Source organism: Syngnathus leptorhynchus, chromosome 2 (assembly GCF_054491065.1).
Source record: "Syngnathus leptorhynchus isolate UIUO chromosome 2, UIUO_Slep, whole genome shotgun sequence".
Lineage (NCBI taxonomy): Eukaryota > Metazoa > Chordata > Actinopteri > Syngnathiformes > Syngnathidae > Syngnathus > Syngnathus leptorhynchus.
In genome coordinates, this window is record NC_141196.1 from 1,175,690 (window position 1) to 1,193,108 (window position 17,419).

The 17,419-nt window shown below is 47.0% G+C and overlaps 4 protein-coding genes across 5 annotated transcripts; 2 read left to right on the plus strand and 2 right to left on the minus strand.

Moving 5' to 3' along the window:
* Window positions 1-15: 15 nt before the first annotated feature.
* LOC147059974 (uncharacterized) lies at window positions 16-4,420 on the minus strand. The gene is made up of 2 exons (XM_085906216.1): window positions 4,211-4,420; window positions 16-3,710 (listed from the first exon to the last, which is right to left on the minus strand). The coding sequence occupies exons 1-2, from the start codon at window positions 4,346-4,348 to the stop codon at window positions 105-107; spliced, it is 3,744 nt and encodes a 1,247-aa protein (XP_085762342.1). The 5' UTR covers window positions 4,349-4,420; the 3' UTR covers window positions 16-104.
* An 818-nt stretch (window positions 4,421-5,238) lies between these two features.
* ing2 (inhibitor of growth family, member 2) lies at window positions 5,239-6,837 on the minus strand. The gene is made up of 2 exons (XM_085905543.1): window positions 6,569-6,837; window positions 5,239-6,096 (listed from the first exon to the last, which is right to left on the minus strand). Exons 1-2 carry the CDS (start codon window positions 6,711-6,713, stop codon window positions 5,363-5,365), a joined length of 879 nt encoding a protein of 292 aa, XP_085761669.1. The 5' UTR covers window positions 6,714-6,837; the 3' UTR covers window positions 5,239-5,362.
* On the plus strand, window positions 6,837-11,687 carry LOC147059976 (lysosome-associated membrane glycoprotein 1-like). 2 transcript variants are annotated; one of them, XM_085905542.1, is made up of 7 exons: window positions 6,837-6,855; window positions 7,864-7,990; window positions 8,557-8,972; window positions 9,138-9,257; window positions 9,909-9,975; window positions 10,174-10,347; window positions 10,414-11,687. In XM_085905542.1, exons 2-7 carry the CDS (start codon window positions 7,948-7,950, stop codon window positions 10,551-10,553), a joined length of 960 nt encoding a protein of 319 aa, XP_085761668.1. In that variant the 5' UTR covers window positions 6,837-6,855; window positions 7,864-7,947; the 3' UTR covers window positions 10,554-11,687. The 2 variants fall into 2 exon arrangements, with proteins under 2 accessions (XP_085761668.1, XP_085761667.1); XM_085905541.1 differs by lacking the exon at window positions 6,837-6,855 and having other exon boundaries at window positions 7,744-7,990.
* Window positions 11,688-11,767: 80 nt separating this feature from the next.
* On the plus strand, window positions 11,768-17,181 carry men1 (multiple endocrine neoplasia I). The gene is made up of 10 exons (XM_085906184.1): window positions 11,768-12,098; window positions 13,059-13,526; window positions 13,642-13,850; window positions 13,913-14,041; window positions 14,126-14,166; window positions 14,236-14,323; window positions 14,586-14,722; window positions 15,491-15,626; window positions 15,695-15,874; window positions 15,987-17,181. The coding sequence occupies exons 2-10, from the start codon at window positions 13,091-13,093 to the stop codon at window positions 16,458-16,460; spliced, it is 1,830 nt and encodes a 609-aa protein (XP_085762310.1). The 5' UTR covers window positions 11,768-12,098; window positions 13,059-13,090; the 3' UTR covers window positions 16,461-17,181.
* The last annotated feature ends 238 nt before the right edge of the window (window positions 17,182-17,419 follow it).

A 17,419-nucleotide genomic window follows, 5' to 3' on the forward strand; every position in this document is an offset into this window, starting at 1 on the left:
AAAAAAACAACAACCTTAAGCTGAAATTCCATTTTTATTGGAACAAATACGTGCATATCTGATACTTTACACAAGTACTGTCGGGTTGCCAATCAAATCCTTCACTAAAGCTGCGGGGATTTTTGCTTTGACAATTGATCCGCAGTGCCCGGCAAACCTTTTTCGGGGAAATAATCATTCACGACGTCCAAGAGACCCCTTTTCAGGGATGTTTCTAACCTTTTGGAAAACTCATTTTTAAACATGTTCTCAAAGAAGCTGTGGATGTCTTGGGCGCGTACCATTGGCTTTGCAGATTTGGTTCTTGTGCGCTCCTCTTCCTCATCCTCGTCGTCATCGTCGTCACTCGCCGGTAAGTCGACTGACAAAATGGACGCTATGACAGGAGTCTCCTCCCTTGCCCTTTCGTCCAAGACATTTGGAAGTGGCGGTCTGTCGCCCATTCGCTCGGGTTTCCCTTTGACTCTCTTGCTCTTCCTCCGTCCGTAGTGAGTCTTCCACATTGACTTGACCTTATTGAAAATGGGCCTAATAGCTGGTTTTGCTCGAATGCAGGCCATGATGGTGCTCGGACAGTTTCCCAGAATTGGCTGTATCTTCATCGTTTGGCTTTTCCACCTCTTCCAAAGGGATGGCCGGATTTCAAGTCCTAGCGGTGATGTCTTGTCAAGGTCTGCTGCCGCTTCAGATGAAAGTTCCCGCTCATCAGTCTCGGTTATGGATTCTGATAAAGACTCCCTGGACAATTTGAGGTCAGCTTCTGCCATCAGTCTTGACGAAGATCTCCTGGATATCCGGTCTTCTGACAGTTTAGAGATGGCACTGACTGCCGCTTTTGATGAAGACCTCCTTGATATTCTGTCTTCGGACAGTCTCGAGATTGATTCTCTCGCTGCTTTTGATGAAGGCCTCCTTGATATCCTCTCTTCTGATAATTTCCCAACATCTGACGCCTGGGAAGAAGACCTCCTTGATATTCTGTCTTCGGACAGTCTCGAGATTGATTCTCTCGCTGCTTTTGATGAAGGCCTCCTTGATATCCTCTCTTCTGATAATTTCCAAATATCTGCCTCCTGGGAAGAAGACCTCCTTGATATCCTCTCTTCTGGTAATTTCCAAACATCTGCCTCCTGGGAAGAAGACCTCCTTGATATCCTCTCTTCTGATAATTTCCCAACATCTGCCTCCTGGGAAGAAGACCTCCTTGATATCCTCTCTTCTGATAGTTTCCCAACATCTGCCTCCTGGGAAGAAGACCTCCTTGATATCCTGTCTCCAGAAAATTTAGGGACAAGCTCAAATTCTGCATCAGACGACTTCCTGGATACCCTGTCTTCTGACAGGTTGGGAAGAACTCTTAGGTCTGATGAAGACTTGAGAGATAGCTTGTCTTCAACCTCTGCTGACAAAGAGTCCATATATGCTTCGGCCGAAGGGCTCATGGGTACCACGTAGTCTGACAATGGTTTGTCACTGTCATTCAAAGACATCTGTGATCCCCAGCCTTCGGGCCATTTGACATCAACATCTTCTCGCGTTTCTACTGACATCCTCTCAACACCAACCAAGTGAAGAGCATCAACTACATCTTCCAAAAGAGGATCACTCACTTCCTGTTCATCACATAATTGAGGGGCAGAATCGAGCACTCCTTCTGATGAAGGCAGCTTTGGTTCCCTGTCTTCAGGTGACTGGAGATCATCCCGTCCTACTGTTTCAGAGGATCTCCTTGTGATCCTGTCTTCGAACCACTCTTCTGGCTCCTGAGAGTTACTATCTACTTCTGACGGAGACGTATTTGCAACTTTAGCATCTTGTCCACTCGGTTCAGCATCTGTTACTAGTTCTAATGAAGGTATCTTTGTTACGTCGTCTTCTGGCCACTGAGGCTCAGTATCTACTGCTTCCGATGAAGAAAGCTTAGCCACGTTGTCTTCTGGCCACTGAGGCTCAGTATCTGCTGCTTCCGATGAAGAAAGCTTAGCCACGTTGACTTCTGGCCTCTGAAGATCAGTATCTTCTAATTCTAATGACGGCGTCTTTGCTACTTCTTGCCACTTTGGATCAATATCTGCTGGTTCTAATGAAGAAAGCGTAGCCACATTGACTTCTGGTCTCTGAAGATCAGTATGTTCTAATTCTAATGACGGCGTCTTTGCTACTTCTTGCCACTTTGGATCAGTATCTGCTGATTCTAATGAAGGCGTATCTTCCACAATGTCTTGAACACACTGGAGATCATCGAGAGAATCGGTCGATGCTAGTCTCTTCAATACCTGCTCTTCTGGTGACTTAAAACCAGCATTGAGTGCTTCTGATGAAGACCCTTTCGTTTCCACGTCTTCTGGCCATTGGGCACTATCTACCGCTCCCTCTGGCGAGACCCTCTTTGCTACCTCGTCTGCTCGCAAGGTAATAGGTAGTGCTTCTGATGAAGGTTTCTTTACAACACTGTCTTCTGACTGCATAAGTGCTTCTGAGGGCGACCTCCTTTGTACGAGGTCTCCAGACAACAAAGGGTCAAATGTTCCTCTTCTGGGTGAAAGCATACTCGCCGTCAAGCTTTCTGGCAACTCGGTATCATCGTCTCGTCCCTCAGACGACATCCTCTTGGATCTTATGTCTTCTGGCGACTCAAGATCAGCGTGGACCGCTTCTATTGAATACCTCTTTTGGACCCTGTCTTCTGGCAACTCTAAATCGGAGCCTACTGCATCTGAAGATCTCTTTGGTAGCCTGTCTTCTGGCAAGTCAAGATCAGTGTAGGCTTCTCTAATTGATAAATTGTTTTCGTCCAACGCGTCTGGTGATTTGTTGCCATCAGAAGCAGGGATTGTAGAACATCTACCTTCCAGGGAATCTACCCGGCCCACTGTGGAAATATCAAGCTTGTCAGTATCCAGGTTACTCGCTGTTCGAGTGCTCTCGGGGGATCCTGTGGAAATCCTGAAAGGATCGTCATAGTCAGTTTCTGTATCCTTCAGTGGCGATACAGCTACTTCTTCCGATAAGCCCGGAGAACGACGCGTCTCCTCCATTTCCACCTGATCCAAGTTGTCCGGCCCCTCACCTTCGTTGTCAGAGAACAACCCGGCCAGATTTGGCGTCCATCTTTCCTCCGACGTGGCCGAAATGCTGGCGCGTGGTTCGACCTCTGAGACCGGGGATTCAACATCATCTCGCTCTAAACCCGGAGGTTCTTGCAATGTCTTCATTTCTCCCGCAATTGTTTTTCCAGCTGTGTCGACAGTGGTGGAATCCACAGGGCCAATCGATCCGTCGGCCTTTTTCGTGCAGCAAGTAGGTGAGGGCGAGGGGGACGAATTTGGAGAAAGTGACATACGGCGTGTCGGAGCCAAGTCATTCTGATCAGTACGTTGCTCCAAGTCATTTGGCTCTGAAGTCTTCTTCCTGGCGCTGGTCCTGGCAAATATCTTCAAGGCCGACGTGGGGCCGCCGATCTTACCTTCTTCCTGCTCGGCGATTGTGAGCCGCTCGGAGAAAAAAGTCTTCAGGTGTTGCTTGATCTTCTGCTGGGTGACCACGCCGTACGACGACTCGTCGATGAAGGAGTCGGACGTGGCTCGCTCCTCCTTGTCCCACAGGACGATCATCTGCCTCAAGTTGGCCACATCCAACGTACTTTTCTCAACGATCCTCTTGATGAGATTGTCGATCTTGGACTCGTCGTTGAAACCGTAAGTCATATTCTGGAGTAGAAAAGTAAACATCCGATTAGCGCGTCTGGTATCATTCACTTTGGGTACTCGTGACAATCGTTTGAGGGCTCCAGCTCACATATGAACAGTTAAGTTTAAATCTGCTCAAAATCAACCTCATATTTATTGATGCCAAAGAAATGGGAGCTAATCGTACCCCACGGAATCCTAAGCTAAACCGTATTCCATCCAACAGAAGTCAGATATCGGCTGATTTGCCTTGAATTCTGATCAACTATCTCGATGCACACAGAGCAGCAATAGATAGAAAACGACAAAAATCGAAGGCATATTGAAATGTCCTAATGTCCTCTCCTTGCATTTCATTACCTTGATACTGTCTGTCCGCCATGTCGTGGCACAAAATTTAGATTTTTAAGTATATTGTTCAAACAATTGAAACAAAAGGATCATTTGAGAATCCGCAGTATAGCAGCGCACCATAAACCCTGATGGACAGCAGTTGTCATGAAGTAAGCTTGGGTCATTACCTGGTCAGCTTGACAACCTATCACGTTGTCTCCAAACATTCCTCGTTGGGCAAAAAAATCCTTAATGCCATGTTGAATCTTCTCAAGGCTGAGAAGATGTTCATTCCCCGGCCCGAGTGTGGCCTTCTTATTGCTCATCTCTGGGCTGTGCACGCTGTCTTCCCTTTCTATGTTTTTGGAGCTTGGAGCTCCAGAAATTCAGGGAGGATGTCTCCGTTCTCGCAAATCTTTTATATTCTCTGAACTAGGCCGACTAGGGGCGCCGGGATGTGACATCATCAGTCTTTGTCACGAAGCGTCGACATCAGGCTTTGTGGTCGAAGCGTTGTCATCAAGGTACGTCGCCCCGAGCGCCATGAGCTGCTACCGATCGATCCGATCCGAAACCTTTAACCAACCGAGACTGCTTGTCTTCAGTGTCTCGAGGTAACAAAATGTGCCTACCCGGATTTGCGTATTCTCAATTCGGGTTGCAGGTGAGCTGGATGTTCGGACCAGCTGAATTTGGATCAGAACCAGTGTATGCCTGGGATCGACTGACCAAAGGATCTGGACGATTATGGAAACAATAATGGCGATTATTTGGATTGGGATTTCGTAATGAGTAAAACCATTTGGTTGGCTTCAAAAACTTGTGAGCCAAAATACCTTATTAGGTCATTTGAGTAGCAGTCAGGCCAATATTGTTGACATTGCTGCTAACAGGTGAATCGGTCACGCCAACAGGTCCTCACTAGTCCGGCCGGGTCCATTTCGACCCGCTAATGTGAATCGGTTCGACCCGCGAGGGACTTGAGGTTGCTTTATCCTGTTTCAGCAAATCATCTTCAGCGCGTACAAAGAATGTGGATGAAAATTGCCGAAATACAAAATCAGTTTCAAAAGGTTCAACTTGCTTTCGTAGCCAAAGTGTGACCGTTTGGTTTCAGTGCTCCTTCGTGACATCTACTGAATACGGCGACACAAGAAGGACGTCGACTCGGAATAAGGACCTTGTCCGCAAAGAAGACACTCCGCCACTAAACCGGGATGCTTGAGTTGTATTTATTTTGACACGTCAAAAATAAAGAAACTTCTCACTAGGCGAGGAAGAAGTCGCTCCGTTCGATTGTGCTCTTCACGTCGGACTCTGATAGATTTCCTGGTGGGTCACTACCTGGACCGGCGGTCTTTTCTGTTCTTGTCCAGACTTTTGTCCATAGTCTTTTCATTGTCCCCCCTACATTTGGGACAGTACCACTTGCCCTTAGGTTTGTAGGTCAGCCCCACGCAGGAGAAGTGGAACCACTCGATGGGGCACTGCTCGTTGTCACAGCCGATCATTTCGCCGTACGACACCTGCTCGCACAAGCAGTAGGTGGGCTCGTTGGGGTCGATGGCAAAATCCACCGGCGAAGCGTCCCGCTCCTGCTTGGACTTTCGCTTCTTTTTCTTGGCCGACTTGGACTTCTTCTCTCTGGGAAGCGGGACGGACGGCTCGTCGGCGGCGTCGTCCGCCACAGAACCGTTGGCCGACGGGTGGCTGGAGTCTCGGCTCTCGCTGTTACGCTGGCGTCTCGGCCGGCGGGCCGAGGCGCGTTCCACGGCGGAGGCGGCCGGTGGGGCGGCGGCGGCGGCGACCGGGGGCTCCTGGACGTTGGCGCGCCTCTCCGTCACCATACGCTCGGGATCGCAGGGCTCCTGGAGGCACAGGGAATGGGAATCCATCTGGCGCGAGCGGTTCTCCACCAGCTCGGTCATCTGGGTCACCACGTGGATTTTCTCATCGCCCAGCTCCTGGCTGACGATGAGCGCCCGTTGCAGCTGGACTTGCAGGCGCTTTCTCTGAGCGCCATCCCGCTCAGCCTTGTACTTCTCAAAGACTTCATCCACCTCCTTCAGCACTTCTGCAAACAGATGGACAAGATCGAATTGCTAAAGTGGACAATATAATTGCAATTGGCTTTTTTTTTTTTTAAAGTGGGGTGTTGAAACAAGGCGCCCAACGCCCCCCCCTCCTACCGAAGGTGATCACGTGACGGGGGGGCGGGGACACAAGAGCAGTTCTTTGACTGCTCCAACACACACTAGCTCATTCTACGGAGCACGGTCGCGCTTGAGACAACGTACCGATTTTACCGTCACGTCGTGTTGCTTTCTACAACAGATCGACGCCGAACGTCAGAGTTCAACCACCGTAGAAATACACGCGTGTATTTTGTGAGCGGGAACAAATGGAAAGAAATATCCGCCGCCTTCTTGCTGCAAGAGAGCCAGGCTGCGTTGACGTGAATGGCTGGGGGGAAAGGAGGAAGACGCCTGCCCGAATCGCACCGCACTATCGCCGGACACACTGGCATCAATGCGCATGTTCCTTACCTTGATACTTGGCGTCGATTTCCCGCAGCACCGAAACATTTCTTTGTATATCCAAAGGCAGGGATTCCACGCATTCCAGATAATCCTCCACGTAGCTGGCCAGTTGCTGCGACTTGTCAGCATTGGGGTAGTGGTGGCCTAACATTGTCGCGACGATGCATCGAGGCGGGGTGGAAATGTGCAGAAATAGCGCGATTCGATTCAAATGCCCGCACGACTTTGCGAGCTCCTAAGGGCAGTTCCAGGCAGCAGTTCACTTCAAACAAAACTCACACCAGCGCGCATGCGTGAGTATTTTCCTTTTATGGCGTTGGACGGTTTCTCGCCCGCCAATGTCGTAATCGAAGGCGGTGCCAGTGGGCATCCAACGTAAGGATTGGTCGAGAGGAGTCCTCATTAACATACGTTTTTTATTTTTTGCCGGGGAATTTAGCCCAATGCATTTGATCAATTATTACTATGCGACGGGAAAAGATTACCAATAGCAACGCTGAACTCATTTGAAAATGATTCACTAGTTTCTCAAAGCAGGCGCTTAGTTAAATTCTCCACTAGAGGTCGGTATGGTGTCTTTTGTTATTAAAATCAATAAGTTGATTTTTCCACACACAAAACATAGTTTTTAAGGATAAAGTCCTATTGTATTTGTTTTATTTAGAGAATAATGATTTTAAATTAAAGCAGGCAAGCCTGTCCTATATTTTCTTAGTTTTATTTTATTTTTTTAATGATTTTAAATTAAAGCAGACAAGCAATATATTTGAGAAAAAAAAGGCATGATGTTCTATTGGAGAAAAAAAGAACATCTAAAAAACAAACTCCAACTCAAAGACAATTTGTGTCATTACGAATACAAGCTCAATTTTGTGTGTTTTTTTTCTGGGTGACCCTAATTCGTCATGATCTATTAAAGGAGATAAGTTTGTTTTTTTCTTTGAACGTCAATCAAGAACATCTTTCTTCGCTAGCTGAATGCGGCGAGTTTCGTTTCCCGATCACGGCCCTCTTCCCTAGCCAAATGCAGCTAGTTTCGTTGGCCGAAGCACCGACAACTTCTGAGAGCGGCTTTCAAAATAAAAAGCACGCGGCAAAAGTTGATCGTAAAATAAGTTTGACACGAAATTCACCCATCTACTCCAAATTGTAATTTTATTTACCAAACGGCGAAATGTCTCAATGCGTTGACTGTTCAATGATTGAGCAATGAATATGTCAAGGCTAGGTTTTGTTTTGACTTGTTACGTGCGCTTCCGGTCATAGCACGTTTTCTTTGACTTGTGCTTTGTACGTCGTAGGAGCGAAGCGTCACTCCGTCCGTCCGTCGTTCGTTGTCTTCGTGAGGCTGCCACACTCCGACCACCTGCATCTGTCCTGTAACCATGAAAAGTGCACTTCTCATTCTTTCTTGCTGTATCGTTTCAGGTAATTCTATTTTTTGACTGCTTTTTGCTCTGAAGTATATTTTTCTACGGTTTGCGCTGTTTTCGTTTTACGTACCTTTTGTGACGTACGTACTAAAAAGTGCTTTCATGATTTTTAAAATATGAAATACCGAGGTTCAAGGTATGCATTTGTGTGTGTGTGTGGTTTTTTTTCAACGCTTTTGGATGTGTGCTAATACGTGGTGGACTTTTGAACTCGAGCGTATTATCAGACCAGTTCAACTTAAAATTCACTTGTCTCGCACTCTGGCACCTTTTTCTTTAATGCTATTATATTCTTTTATTTTTTATTTTTGCTGCTTTAGCAATTTTAGAAATACACACCTGGTGCTGATGGGTTTTTTTTTTTAATCATAAATAAGTGTTCGTGATTCAAATAGCAACTTTGTGACGTTTCAAGGCTACGAACTTCACGTGGCTTGAAGCGCTTTGATAACGTTGTTTTTCATTTGCGTGCACAGTCGAAAGTGTGTTCAAATCTTTTCCTTTTGTTATGACAACTCACTTTAAATCTGAGAATGACTTGTGTTCGATTCTCTTTTGAAGCACTGTCTCTTGCACGACATGGAAAGCCCCCGGCCACCATGTCTCCGGCTCAAGGACTTTCTCCAGACCCTAGTCCAACGGGCAAGCTGACTACACCGGGCGCCAACGCCACAACCGGTTCTGTTTCCACGGCAACCAGCGCAACAAGCGCTCTCGCACCCATCAGCAATGAGACAACACCCGCACCCATCACCAATACGACCTCACCCGCACCCATCACCAATACGACCTCACCCGCACCCATCACCAATACGACCTCACCCGCACCCATCACCAATACGACCAGCGCGCCTCCCACCATAACTCCGCCCAAGCCGCCTGCCGACTTGATCGCCGGAGACTACCGGCTGATGAAGGGCAAAATCGTTTGCCTGATGGCGCATGTGGCCCTGCAGCTCCGACTCGAAACACCAAAGGTACTTTTTTTTCCCAATCTTGTAAAAAGTATGATATATATATTTTTTTTTGGGGGGGGCAGGACAGAGCAATGCCATTTCTATTCATTTTACCAGAGCCAGATGATTTGAGATCCAGTAACAGTTTTTTTTATATTCATGTTATGAAATTGATTCCCTTTGCAGGCCAGCGGGACGTTCGTCGTGCAGCCCAATAAGACCCGAGCCGTTGGAGAGTGTCAGGAGAACCGGGCCAACCTCACGCTGGTCTTCGAGGAGGGTTTCATCACCTTCGTGTTCAACAAGGTTCACTTCTCTCAGAGCTTACAAAATACTCCTTCTCTGTACTCGAGTGGAAGTAAAAGAAAAGTAGGAAGTGGGGCTGAACGGTTCATCAAATTTGATCTGGCAATAAAAGTGAATTATATGGGTTGTATTTTTTTAAATGATATTTTCTCAAAAAAGTAATGGTTAATCAGATATTTATTGTAGTAGAGCTTCATTTTTGTTGCCCCTGAATGTTAAAACATACAAGGGACAACATCATGGAAAAAAGAAAAACAATAGCAAATTCAATTGCAACCAAAATATTCAGTGAAAAAAAATCTGTTGTCTTTCCAAAAATCTTTCAGCCGTTGTAACAAGTAGACATCCTAAAACAACTTCTTGAAAATTCCGAATCTACATTTGATTAGAATTTTGACTTCCCAACACTGGTTTCTCCCTATGGCTCACCCTGACTTGAGGTCATGTGATTTTTATTTGCAAAGCTACCACGGGTGAGGAATTATTTGAAAGAGGAAGTGGACCTGATGAGCCTGTTTTGTGTGTGTGTGTGTGTGTGTGGCGGCAGCATGTGATCTGCATCACTCAAACAACCGCCGTGCCGTGAATGACCCACACTGATTTGTTGACAAAGCAAATAACCAATCTTTTTGTTTCCCTAAATTTCTTCAGAGCTCCGCCGAAAACATCGCCTACGTCGACACTTTGCTGTTCACCCTCACCTACCCCTTGAGCAACGGTAAGCTCGCTTTGTGGATTGAAATAGTTTTGACCTCTGTTTAGCATAGCATCTATTTTGGTGCAACACTCTAGCTCCGCCCCCAAAAGCCATATCATCTACGCTTTTTTTTGTTGTGTATTTTAGCAGAAGCATGTCAGACACCCCAAAAAAAAAATTCTACATCCTCATCCTGTTTTGTGTTATTTGTCGTTGAAGTCAGCGGACATTACGCCGCCGCCAACATGTCGTTGCGCGCCTTCCCCGCCAAGATTGGCCACTCGTACGCGTGCCGGAGCCACTCTGTCTACATGGGAAGCGGTTTGTATCTGGACCTCAAGGATGACCGCATGCAGGCCTTCGATCTGACCCCGAGCGGCGAATTCGGCGTCAGTAAGTAGACCCCAGGGACGCCGTTTGGTGTGGTGACGTACATGTAAGTCACGGCGTTCTTCTCAGCCGACCACTGCGCGGCCGACCAGCCCGATTACAGCGTGGCCATCGGGGTGGGCGTGACGCTGCTGGTGTTGATCTTGGTGGTGGTGGTGGTCTATCTGCTGGGCCGCAAGAGGAGGACGGACGGCTACCAGTCACTGTGAGAACCTGCCGCCGATATGGCCTTCACTGTAAATCCTCATTCGACTTGCCTTGGAACTTCCTTTACTCGGGTCGCTGTCTTGTTATATAGGTCCAGGCTACTGCTAGCTAGCATGTTAGCATTAACCCCCCCTGTATCTTAATAATAGCCAGATACTAACCGGAGTAATTGATCTGATTTAATTATCGATGGCATCAATTTTGTCATCTTGGCCCGAATGTTACCATATCAACTGTTAGCATGTGTATTTGATCAGGGAGAAATGTCTTTGTGTTGTAAACGGTACCAAAATGTCTCACTGAATTCAATTTTGCTGTTGTTTTTTTAACTTTCAATTATACTGTGGCTCAGGATGATTTTTTTGTTTTTTTTAAGAATCAAGAAATGAGAATGCTTGCTCAGTTGAAAACCCTGGATTTCATTTTGACCTTTTTTTTTTTTCAAATTTAGTTGTAATTCGTCTTTAGCACAGGTATAAAATATTGTCATTTTTATTTTATCAAAATGCTTTGTTTTAGTTAGTTTTTATTAGTTGCAGTTTTTTTTTTGCTATATAAGGTATTTATCAAGTACAAGATAAATATATAAAAGGTCATAAATTAAACTACCGTTGTCAAACAACTGTTTGACCTTCATTCTGTATGTCCATACAGCAATGCAATATTTTAAAATGAAAACCAAAAGTGAATGTATATTAATCAACAACAAAAAAACCTTTTGAAAAAATTATATAATGTATGATATAGTTTTAATTTTCATCTGTCTTGTTTTTTCTTGTTTTGTTTTTTTGTTCGTGTTCATCAGTTTTTGTTCATTCTAATAACCTTGTTCGCTACTTTGACATGTGTTTTGTTTTACTGTGATTCCACTAAAAGGGAAAAGTCGGGTGATTTAAGCAATGCTTTGCCAGTAATAAATAACATGTTGCAATCAACAATTGCACTAATTGAAGGCCAAACTGGCTGGATGTAAATGCGTTTTTTTTTTTTCATTTGAGTAAAAGCTCTGACAAAGTGGAGATGGCTTACTGATATTAGTGACTTTGGGTACAATGAATCAATGTTGAATGAGGCATTTGATGTTGAGACTGTTTTGTGAAGTCTTTATTATGCCAATAAAGATGGATTCAAGTGTCTTCACCGGTGAGATTTTCATTGTAAAAGACAGATGGACAATCATTCTTGCAACGTTGAGACCAATGAAGGCAGCTGAAAGTGGCGAGCGCCCTCTGTTGACGATCTGCCACTAAGGCGTCGAACAACATACGGGAGTACAGTTATTCCAACATTACGCATATTTACTAGAACTTTTTTTTCTTTTTCTTTCAACATTTCATTTTGTCGATGTTATTCCACAAATGTCCATTTTTTTCCGACGTTTTACGCTGTATTTGAAGGGGCCCTTTAGTGACGTCACGTGACGTAGTAAGCCTGATGACGCGTTTTGAGTCACTTTCGGGAGAGACTGAAGTGCGCGGCAAAAGAAGTGGGGCACAAACAAAACAACACGAAACCGAACATGTGGCCGGGCTACTGCTGAGCTAACGGTACGTGATCATTCTCACGCCATGTATTCTTCCGGGCCACCATCGCGAGACCTTTGACTCATCTACACAAGGACGAGGTTCTTTTCCCTGGGACTTTTTAACGCGCCTTATCTCAGATAGTCCGCTTGAGCAAACTAGCCGCTTGTTAGCATTTTAGCTCCAGCTGGTCGCCGGTCAACTCAAGCCGCTGCTCGTTGGGCTCTGATTCCCATTTGGATTCGTGAATGTTTGCGATACTATACGTTGGAGTAGTTACTTTAACTTTCGAATTGGTAGAGGAGACAGCGTGGCGCCGGTGTCAATGAAGCTCCGAATGCTAACGTTAGCCTAGCCTCTTTTTTGTATGTGTGTGTGCGTGCCTTTTCGCTAGGAGTGCCCCGCCCACCCACGAGCAACACAAGCCCCCAATAATTGTTTAAAATCAAATATAGATAAATATATTATTACACAACTGCTTTTAAATACGATGCATATTTACAATACTTATAAGTTGAGTACGATCTTTTTATTCATTGTAACCCTTTGAATGTAGCCGATTTAACATGGAACGCTTTCTCATATTTTAGTACAGTGGAGCCTCGCACACTCGTGCTTCGACACCTGCAGATTCATTCATTCATTCGTGAATTCATTCATTCTCCGTAGCACCTAGCCTCCCTTTTGCTTTCTTTCTTTCAGTCGTGCACACATTTTTGGGGGAGGGGGTTGGACCAACCCTTCTTTGTTTTTTGTTGAAAACACATATTGAACGTTGATCAGCATGTTAAATGGGGAAAAAATAACTGAAATTGCCTTCGCTCGTTACATTTGATAGGTTTCTTCATCTTTAAGCTAAATTGAAAATCTGTTCTGTGATTGTAAAGTTTGCTGAAGAATCTTATGACGAGCTTAAGGCTGTCACGGAGAGGAGCAAACGGAAGCAATCCATTCATCCGTCTTCCAATTGTGTGCCACATTCAGCGCTGCAGGTGGCGACTACCTCAGAAGACGTCATGGGTTTGCACTCATCCCAGAAGAAGCATTTCCCCCTGCGGGGGATCGACGGCGTCGTTCAGCTTTTCGACGCCGAGCTCCGCAAATCCGAGCCGGACCTGGCCCTCCTCTCCCTGGTCCTGGGCTTCGTGGAACACTTCCTGGCCGTGAACCGCGTGGTGCCCGTCAACGTTCCCGGCGTGCGTTTCGAGCCGCTGGAGCCCGAGTGCCCCAACTCGTGTTTCCCCACCGTGGAGCTCGGCATGATCTCGGCGCTGTACGAGCGCTTCACGGCGCAGATCCGCGGGGCCGTGGACCTGTCCCAGTACAGGAGGACGGCGGGCGGGTCCAGTCGAGAGCTGGTGAAGAAGGTGTCCGACGTGATTTGGAACAGCCTCAGTCGATCCTACTTCAAAGACCGCGCCCACATCCAGTCTCTCTTCAGCCTCATCACCGGTAAGTAGGACTTGGGATTACAAAGGGAGTCTGTCGATCAACAAAATGTCGAGCGATTTTTGCCGCTTCCGCTCGCAACACGAGAACAAACGAGCTTTGACCGTCTTTGCTCAAGGGACCAAACTGGACAGCTCGGGGGTGGCCTTTGCGGTGGTGGCGGCCTGCCAGGTCCTGGCCCTGAAGGACGTGCACCTGGCCTTGTCCGAGGACCACGCCTGGGTCATCTTCGGCAAGAGCGGCGAAGAGACGGCCGAGGTCACCTGGCACGGCAAGGGCAACGAAGACCGGCGAGGGCAGACGGTCGCGGCGGGCGTCAACGAGAAGGTAACGCCCAAACTGCCCCGTTGTCGGATCAAAATCCCACTTTGGGTTTGTGTCTCTTTCAGAGTTGGCTCTACTTGAAGGGCTCCTACATGAAGTGTGACCGCAACATGGAGGTGGCCTTCATGGTGTGCGCCATCAACCCTTCACTGGACCTGCACACCGACAGCTCAGAACTGCTACAGCTTCAGCAGGTGAAGCTTTGATCGCGTTATTGATCAAATGATCTGGAGATTTGTGATTGGGCGAATAAATATGCTCGTTTTCCCTTTACGCAGAAACTACTGTGGCTCCTCTATGAACGAGGGGACCTGGACAGGTGAGTTTGCAGATGTCGAAAAGAATTGTCACGAAAAGTTAAAGTCTCCCTTGCTTTGCCTCGTCTCAGGTATCCTATGGCAATGGGGACTCTGGCAGACTTGGAAGACCAGGATCCGATGCCCGGCAAGGAGAGCCCGCTGGAAATCCACCTCAAGGTAAATCTGATTTAATAATTTACAATCAACTGGAAATATACCACAAAATATGCCCCCCCCCCCCCAAATATCCTCTTCATTGGCATGTCTCAGCTCCTCTCAGGTCATCAGTATGGCGCTAATATGAAGTTGTTGCTCGCAGAGGATAAAGAATCTATGCTGTTTAGCATTAGCATTGGGTTTAGGGACTGATAGTTGATGTGTGTATGGGGGGGGGGGCTGGACTTGATGTGAACTTTTTCTTGTCTCACCGCATCTCTAGGCCGTGGGTTCGGCCCAGAAGCATTACAACAACGAGCACATCTACCCCTACATGTACTTGGCCGGCTTCCACTACAGGCACAGGAACGTGCGGGACGCACTGAGGGCCTGGGCCGACGCCGCCCAGGTCATGCAGGAGTAAGTTCTTGATGTTGCCTTTGCCTGACACCAGAGGGCATCAAATACCTTTTTTTTTTTTTTTGTTGAGTCGTAGTTTCCAAGGTGAAGGTGGACTCCCGTCGCTTGTTGCGGACGTGTAACAATGTTACAACGCTTTGTTCTCATAACAGGTTTTTTTTTTTTTTTTTTTATTCTTGCGCACCTGCGTTGGACACAAATGTACAGTAAGCCTTGAGAAAGTCCCTCATCCTGGCTAAAAATAGACACGGGGCATATTCACCTTCCTCCTCATTGTTCTCCAGATTTGACGCTTCCTCTCCCACTTGTTGCGCTTTGGGCCAAATTGGAATGTCGTGGTCCCATTTCACCGCTATTGAAACTTTTCAAACCAGGCTATTGGGGTCCACAAAATCTTTTTGGGGTATATTTGTTAAGTTAAAAAAAAAAAAAAACATTCAGCCAAACAATTGGCTCATTTTTGCTGAATATTCTTTTTTTTTTTTGAGACAAACATAGTGACATTTAAACCCCCAAACAATTCTGCTTCTAAACCAACTAAAATTGATAAATCATTTTCAATTGTGTTTTTTTAAAAAAAAACATAACTCACTTTTTTTGTAATCAACTCACATTTCAAGCTATGACTAAAAATAATCTATAACTATGTAACCTCGGTTGTAAAGTTCAGGCCCGAGTCGTTCCGGTCGTTGTGTTTTATTGCTGTGTGGATAATTGAAGTGTTGAGAAGGTCTAGCGTAAAGATGCCAATTCCCCCCGCGGCTGCAGCTTCAACTACTTCCGCGAGGACGAGGAGATCTACAAGGAGTTCTTCGACATCGCCAACGACGTCATTCCCACTCTGCTCAAGGAGACGGCCGCCGCCGCTGAGAGTCCCTCGGACGGCGCCGACGCGGGAGAAGCGGTACGGAGTCCAGCCGGCCTCTGGGAGAAGCTCCAATCTCATCTTTTTTTTTTTGTTTTCCCACGTAGGAGCAACCCAAGCAGCAGCAGGCCGCGGCTTTCTCGGCACTGCAGGACCCGGAATGCTTCGCCCACCTGCTGTGCTTCTACGACGGCATCTGCAAGTGGGAGGAGGGCAGCCCCACGCCGGTGCTGCACGTGGGCTGGGCCACCTACCTGGTCCAGTCCCTCAGCCGCTTCGACGCGCAGGTGAGCAGCTTCGAAAAATACAAACGCTCTCCAGTCGAGCTTCAATAATACATTTTCAAACGATACTTTCTCTGTGTGTGTGTCTGTTGTCTCTCACCCGCCACCACTAAAGGTGCGCCAAAAAGTCTCCATCATCATCAAAGAGCCCGAGTGCCAGGACGAGGACGATGCGTCCAGCGAGGACCCGTGGGAGGGGCGCAGGCGAGTCCCCCGCAGGGAGTCCAAGCTGGAGGAGCAGAACTCCCCACTCCCCGCCGCCCCCACCTCCCCGGCCTCTCAGGGGGCGTCCTCCGCGCCCAAGAAAGCGGCAGAGGGCGGCGCCCGCCGGCGCTCGGAGGGCAAGCCGAGGTCGCCCGAGGCGGCGGCGCTCTCCCCTCAAGCGCCCCACCCGCCCGCCCCCGTGGTGGCCTTCCAGAGCGAGAAGATGAAGGGCATGAAGGAGCTGCTGCGTGCCGCCAAAGTCAACTCCAGCGCCATCAAGTTGCAGCTCACCGCCCAGTCTCAGGTCCAGATGAAAAGGCAGAAGAGCACGCCGCCGGGCGATTACTCCATGTCCTTCATGAAGAGGCAGCGCAAGTCGCTGTAGGACAAAGTCGCTGGCTCGATCGCTCGCTGGCGTGCGTTCCTTTCAAACGTCCTCCTGCTGCCGTAAGCCCAAAACCTCTCTCTGTGATTGTTTCACATCTGCTCAAACATGACGTACGTGTGCCACCAAAAGATTGCCGTCCCCAAACAGTGGCCATGGAATTTCGAGTCATTTGACGACATTGCTTTTGGGTCATTTGTTTTCGGGAAGGCAAACTTTCAGGCCAAAGTCAGCCACCTCCCTTTGACATACAAAGATTGTCATTTCAGCATACACGGTGACACCCATGTATAGGTACTACTTTCCTATTGAACAAGGCTTTGGCACCTTCTCGTGGCATCATAAAGAGCACAAAAAAAAAAAAGCTCCGGCAATAAGTTCATTGGTGAACGGTTACATATCAGACTTCACGTCCCCTTTGCCGCATCCCGACATGTTGGAAAGACTGAACGCTGGGAAAGTTCATTTAGTATAGTTACTGTGTAACATTGTCCACTTCCACGTTAAGAATAGCTTCTTTCTTGCTAGCTTGATGTTGCCTTATTTGCTGTTTTGGTTTGTTTTAGTTTTGACTCAGGTCGCTGGAGGAAAAACCTTGTTTGCTCAGAACCGCATGAGGCAGTCCCCTCCGTGTTGCGTTCACTTGTGGTTTGCTCTTTGGATTTTTAGTCTTTGCAATTAAGAAAAATAAAAGAAGTGGAAGCTGATCTTTGGGTGTTCTCTTTTTCTAATTTTTTTTTTTTTTTTTAGATAGAGCTCATATTTGATGTCGATTGAATTGATTTTTCTGGCCTTATTTTTTGTTCCTTTTTATAAAAATAAGGTTTGAAATTCGGAAATAATACGGCAAGAAATTGAGGATTAAACGTGTTTTTAAAAAAAAAACAAAAACTGCAGACTTAATCCGGAATTGCGCGATTATTTGGTGGCCATTTTTTTCCTCTCCCCCCAACGTGTGT